The 6,000-nt window shown below is 39.4% G+C and overlaps 1 protein-coding gene across 1 annotated transcript in view; it reads left to right on the forward strand.

Moving 5' to 3' along the window:
* Positions 1-6,000, forward strand: part of USH2A (Usher syndrome 2A (autosomal recessive, mild)) — a 939,168-nt gene that overhangs the window by 390,101 nt on the left and 543,067 nt on the right. The window contains exon 26 of the mRNA XM_010853294.1: positions 3,756-3,886. Within this exon, the coding sequence (XP_010851596.1) occupies positions 3,756-3,886 (131 nt within the window). The remainder of the gene's footprint in view (positions 1-3,755; positions 3,887-6,000) is intronic.

Raw genomic sequence — 6,000 nt, forward strand, 5'->3', positions numbered from 1 at the left:
AAAAAAAAAAAAAGAAAGAAAGAAAAATAAAATATGACACCAAAAGATGAGCCTCCCAGGTTGGAAGTTGTCCAATATGCTATTTGGAAAGAGCAGAGGACAATTACTAATAGCTCCAGAAAGAATGAAGCAGCTGGGCCGAAGCAGAAATGATGCTCACTTGTGGATGTGTCTGTGATGAAACTAAAATCCAATGCTGTACAGAACAGTGCTGCATAGGAACCTCGAATGTTAGGACCATGAATCAAGGTAAATTGGGTGTGATCAAGCAGGAAATGGGCTTACCTGGTGAATCAATGGGTAAAGAATCCACCTGTAATGCGGGAGACCTGGGATCGATCCCTGGGTTCAGAAGATCCCCTGGAGAAGATCCCCTGGAGAATGGCTACCCACTCCAGTATTCTGGCCTGGAGAATTCCATGGACAGTATAGTCCATGGGGTCACAAGGAGTCAGACACGACTGAGCAACTCTCACTTCACTTCACTTCAAGCAGGAGATGGCAAGAATAAACATCAACATCTTAGGAATCAGTGAACTAAAATGGATGTGAATGGGTGAATTTAATTCAGATGGCCATTATATCTTCCATTGTAGGCAAGAATCCATAGAGGAAATAGAGTAGCCCTCATAATCAACAAAAGAGTCTGAAATGCAGTACTTGGGTGCAACCTCAGAAAAGATAGAATGATTGCAGTTCGTTTCCATGGCAAGCCATTCAGCATCACAGTAATCCAAGTCTGTGCCTCAACCACCAATGCCGAAGAAGCTGAAGTTGATCAGTTCTATGAAGACCTAAAAGACCTCTTAGAACTAACACCAAAAAAAGATATCCTGTTCATCATAAGGGATTGGAATGCAAAAGTAGGAAGTTAAGAGATACTTGGAGTAATGGGCAGGTTTGGCCTTGGACTACAAAATGAAGCAGGGTAAAGGCTAACATAAATGCACCAAAATAATGCACTGATCATAGCAAACACTTTTTTTCAACAACACAAGAGACAGGTTTACCCATGGACATCACCGAATAGTCAATACTGAAATCAGATTGATTGCATTCTTTGTATCCAAAGATGGAGAAGCTGTATACAGTCAACAGAAACAAGACCTGGAGCTGACTGTGGCTCACATCAGCAGCTTATCATAGCAAAATTCAGGCTTAAAATAAAGTGGGGGAAATGACTAGACCAGTTGGGTAAGACTTAAATCCCCTATGAATACAGTGGAGGTGACAAACAGATTTAAGGGATTAGATCTAGTAAACAGAGTGCCTGAAGAACTATGGGCAGAGGTTCGTAATATTGTATGCTGCTGCTGCTAAGTCTCTTCAGTCGTGTCCAACTCTGTGCGACCCCATAGACGGCAGCCCACCAGGCTCCCCTGTCCCTGGGATTCTCCAGGCAAGAACACTGGAGTCGGTTGCCATTTCCTTCTCCAATGCATGAAAGTGAAAAGTGACAGTGAAGTCGCTCAGTCGTGTCCGACCCTCAGCGACCCCATGGACTGCAGCCTACCAGGCTCTTCCGTCCATGGGATTTTCCAGGCAAGAGTACTGGAGTGGGTTGCCATTGCCTTCTCCAAATATTGAATAGGAGGCAGCAAACAAACCATCCCAAAGAAAAAGAAATGCAGGAAGGCAAAGTGGTTGTCTAAGGAGGCTTTACAAATAGCTGAGGAAAGAGAAGTGAAAAGAAAGGGAGAAAAGGAAAGGTACACCCTACTAAATGCAGAGTTCCAGAGAATAGCAAAGAGAGACAAGAAGGCCTTCTTCAGTGAAAAATTCAAAGAAATGGAGAGAAACAGCAAAAGAGAAAGACTAGAGATCTCTCCAAGAAAATTGGAATTATCAAAGGAACATTTCATCCAAAGATGGGCACAATAAAGGACAGAAATGGTAAAGACCTAATAGAAGCAGAAGAGATCAAGAAGAGATGGCAAGAATAAACAAAACAACTGTACAAAAAAGATCTTAAGGACCCAGATAACCTCAATGGTGTGGTTCCTCACCCAGAGCCCAACATTCTGGAGTGTGAAGTCAAGAGGGCCTTAGGAAGCACTGCTGCCAATAAAGCTAGTGGAGGTGATGGAATTCCAGAAGAGATAATTAAAATCCTAAAAGATGATGCTATTAAAGTGTTGCACTCAGTATGTCAGCAAATTTGGAAAACCCCACACTGGCCACAATACTGGAAAAGGTCAGTCATTTTCCCAGTTCCCAAGAAAGGCAGTACTAACGAATGTTCAAACCACCAGACAATTGCACTCATGTCCCATACTAGTAAGATTATGCTCAAAATTCTTCAAGCTAGGGTTTAGCATTATATGAACTGAGAACTTTCAGATGCTCAAGCTGGGTCTAGAAAAGGCAGAGGAACCAGAGATCAAATTGCCAACATTCGCTGGATCGTAGAGAAAGCAAGAGATTTCCAGAAAAACATCTATCTCAGTTTCATTTACTATGCTAAAGCCTTTGACTGTGTGGATCATAACAAACTGGAAAACTCTTAAAAAGATGGGAATACTAGACCATCTTATCTGTCTCCCGAGAAACTTGTATGCGGGTCAAGAAGCAACAGTTAGAAGCTTGTATGAAACAACTAACTGGTTCAGGATTGAGAAAGGAGTACAACGAGGCTGTTTATTTTCACCCTGTTATATAACTTATACACAGAGCATGTCATGTGAAATGCTGGGCTAGATGAGTTACAAGCTGCAAACAAGATTGCTGGGAGAAATATCAGCAACTTCAGATATGCAGATGATACCACTCTAATGGCCCCAGTGAAGAGGAACTAAAGAGCCTTTTGGTGATATTGAAGGAGGAGAGTGAAAAAGCCGGCTTAAAACTAAGTATTAAAATACTGAGATACTGGCATATGGTCCCATCACTTCATGGCAGATAGATGGAGAAAAGGTGAACGCAGTAACAGATTTCTTCTCGTTGGGCTCGAAAATCACTGCAGATGGTGACTGCAACCATGAAATTAAAAGACGATTGCTTCTTGGCCAGAAAGCTGTGACAAACCTAGATGGTGTGTTAAAAAAAGTTAAAGACATCAGTTTGCCAACAAAGGTCCATATAGTCAAGGCTATGGTCTTTCCAGTAGTCATGTATAGATGTGAGAGTTGAATCATAAAGAAGAATTGATGCCATCAGACTGTGGTGTTGGAGAAGAGTCTTGAGAGTCCCTTGGATAGCAAGGAGATCAAATAAGTCAATCTTAAAGGAAATCAAACCTAAATACTCATTGGAAGGATTGATACTTATGCTGAAGCTCCAGTACTTTGGCGACCTTATGTGAAGAGCCAACTCATTGGAAAAGCCCCTGATGCTAGAAAAGATTGAAGGCAGAAGGAGAAGAGAGTGACAAAGGATGAGATGGTTGGATGGCATTGCCAGTTCAATGGACATGAACTTGGGCAAACTCCGGGAAATGGTGAGAGACAGGGAAGCCTGGCTTGCTGTAGTCCACAGGGTCACAGAGAGTCAGACACGACTTAGAGACTGAACAACAACAGCAAAATAGTCTTAATTGTCCATGAATTAGTAAATTACTTCCTCTTAAAAGATATGTGAAGTTGATTCTTCCACTTCTTTACAGTTACAAGGTGATTTTCTTGACATTGATCTGCATCTTCTTTTGTGAGAGATTTATTCAATGACAGAATATGACCTGAGGTTGTCTTATGACCCCCTAAAGAAGCTAACAGTATTGCTCTGCACATGCTAATTTGCACATGTTGTTTTCTCTAAAGGGTTCCTGGAGCTTTATCCATACTTGTTTCATGGTGGAATGGACTTTGAAATTTCTTTTAAGTTCAGAACTGACCAACTGAATGGATTGCTGCTTTTCATTTATAACAAAGATGGACCTGATTTTCTTGCTGTATGTGAATTGATTTATTTAAATTTATTTTAAAATGTTAGATGCAGTTTAAAAATCAACAAACCATGTGTTAACATTATATGTGATTTCAATTTCTTTTCAAATTCATTTTTGTCTTTATTTTTTTCCCCCACATCATTTTCACTTTTGGAGTCCTATGAAACATTTGTATTTTAGGGTCATGAGTTTTTAAATGACCATTATACTTTTAAGATTATAATTTTAACAGAACATCCTAAATATAAGGAATTAAGAAAATTTAATTTAGTCCCCTTATATATGAAAAATGTTTATTACCTTTTTATAATGTCAAAATATATGTATATTTATTTAATATTATACACATATATACATAAAATAAAATACAATAGTATGAGAAACACTCATGAACTTACCACCAAAGACCTAAAATATTATCACATTTTTGCACCCACCTCTAGAGTTTCTCTTGGCCCATTTCCCTAGCTCCCTCTAGAGGTAATATGTAATCATAATTTTGTGTTTATTATCCGTTTGCATTTTTATAGTTTGGACACTGTGAGTAAATGCATAAAAATCCTTGTTTTTGAAATTTTGTAAAAGTGGTATTATACTCTATCCTTAGGCAATTGTTTTAGCCCTTGACTTTGTTTCTGAGTTATTCAAGTTATTCATTTTTCTTGTCTGAGTAATATATCTCTTCTACTTTCAGTGAGGTAGTGGTTATTCCATGTTTTTGCTATCATGAATAAGGCTACTATGAACATTTTTATAGGATGCACTTCATACACCAGAAGGGTGAACTTTTAGTTGAAGATATTAGTAAAAAGAATATGGGCTTTTGGTGTCAGACAAACGACAGAAAGATAGTTATTTTTCTCTATTATACAAAATCCTCCAAAATTTTTCTTTTACATACCTGGCAGAACTAAAACTTTCTCTTTTCCCCAGAATTATTTTACCTAATTTAGTACCTTTTTCTAAGTCTAATCTGCTCATACATGTTCCTGTGCCATTGAATGCATTAATTATCCTGCCTAAGATTCTCCATGACTCTTACTTCCAAAAACCTTACCTCAAACCTTTCCCAGTTCCTAGGGAACAAAAGGTATATCTTGTCTCTGATGTCATTGAACCCCATTCCAATCTTATTTATAACATTGCCACATGTTTGCCTAAGGGCTTCCCAGGTGGCACAGTGGTAAAGAATCTGCCTAACAATGCAGGAGATAAAAGAGATGCAGGTTTGATCTCTGGTTGGGAATATCCTCTGAAGTAGGAAATGGTAACCTGCTCCAGTATTCTTGCCTGGACGATTCCATGAACAGAGGATCCTGGCAGGCTACAGTTTATAGAGTTGCAAAGAGTTGTATACAACTGAATGATTGAGGACACACACAGCCTGCTTGCCTCTGCTATTAAGACAGTGTAATTCTTGGGAACACTTTCTCATATAATAGCAGAACATATTACTGCATATAATCACAGAACACAATAGGGAAAATCAATATTTATTGAATGGTGGGATAAAAAAATGAATGACTACCTGATGTACTTCACAAAGATGATTTTTACATAGGAAAGAAAAAATTTTTTAAAATGCATTACTTAATGGACATCCCTGGTGGCTCAGATGGTAAAGAATCTGTCTACAATGCAGGAGATGTAGGTTCAATCCCTTGTTGAGAATATCCTCTGGAGTAGGAAATGGCAACCTGCTCCAGTATTCTTGCCTGAAAGATTCCATGGATAGAGCAACCTGGTCCATGGGATCTCAAAGAGTCAGACATGACTGAGTGATTAACAGATTACGTTAATTTGTTTCATTATCATGTTCTCAAATGTTCAAGTATCCTCTGATTACCAGTTTGACTTCCAACAAAATAAGAACATAATTCAGTTCAGTCACTCAGTCATGTCTGACTCTTTGCGACCCCATGAATCGCAGCACGCCAGGCCTCCCTGTCCATCAGCAACTCCCGGAGTTCACTCAGACTCACATCCATCGAGTCAGTGATGCCATCCAGCCATCTCATCCTCTGTTGTCCCCTTCTCCTCCTGCTCCCAATCCCTCCCAGCATCAGAGTCCTTTCCAGTGAGTCAACTCTTCGCATGAGGTGGCCAAAGTATTGGAG

The sequence above is a fragment of the Bison bison genome, unplaced genomic scaffold, assembly GCF_000754665.1.
Source record: "Bison bison bison isolate TAMUID 2011002044 unplaced genomic scaffold, Bison_UMD1.0 scf7180017864325, whole genome shotgun sequence".
Taxonomy (NCBI): Eukaryota; Metazoa; Chordata; class Mammalia; order Artiodactyla; family Bovidae; genus Bison; species Bison bison.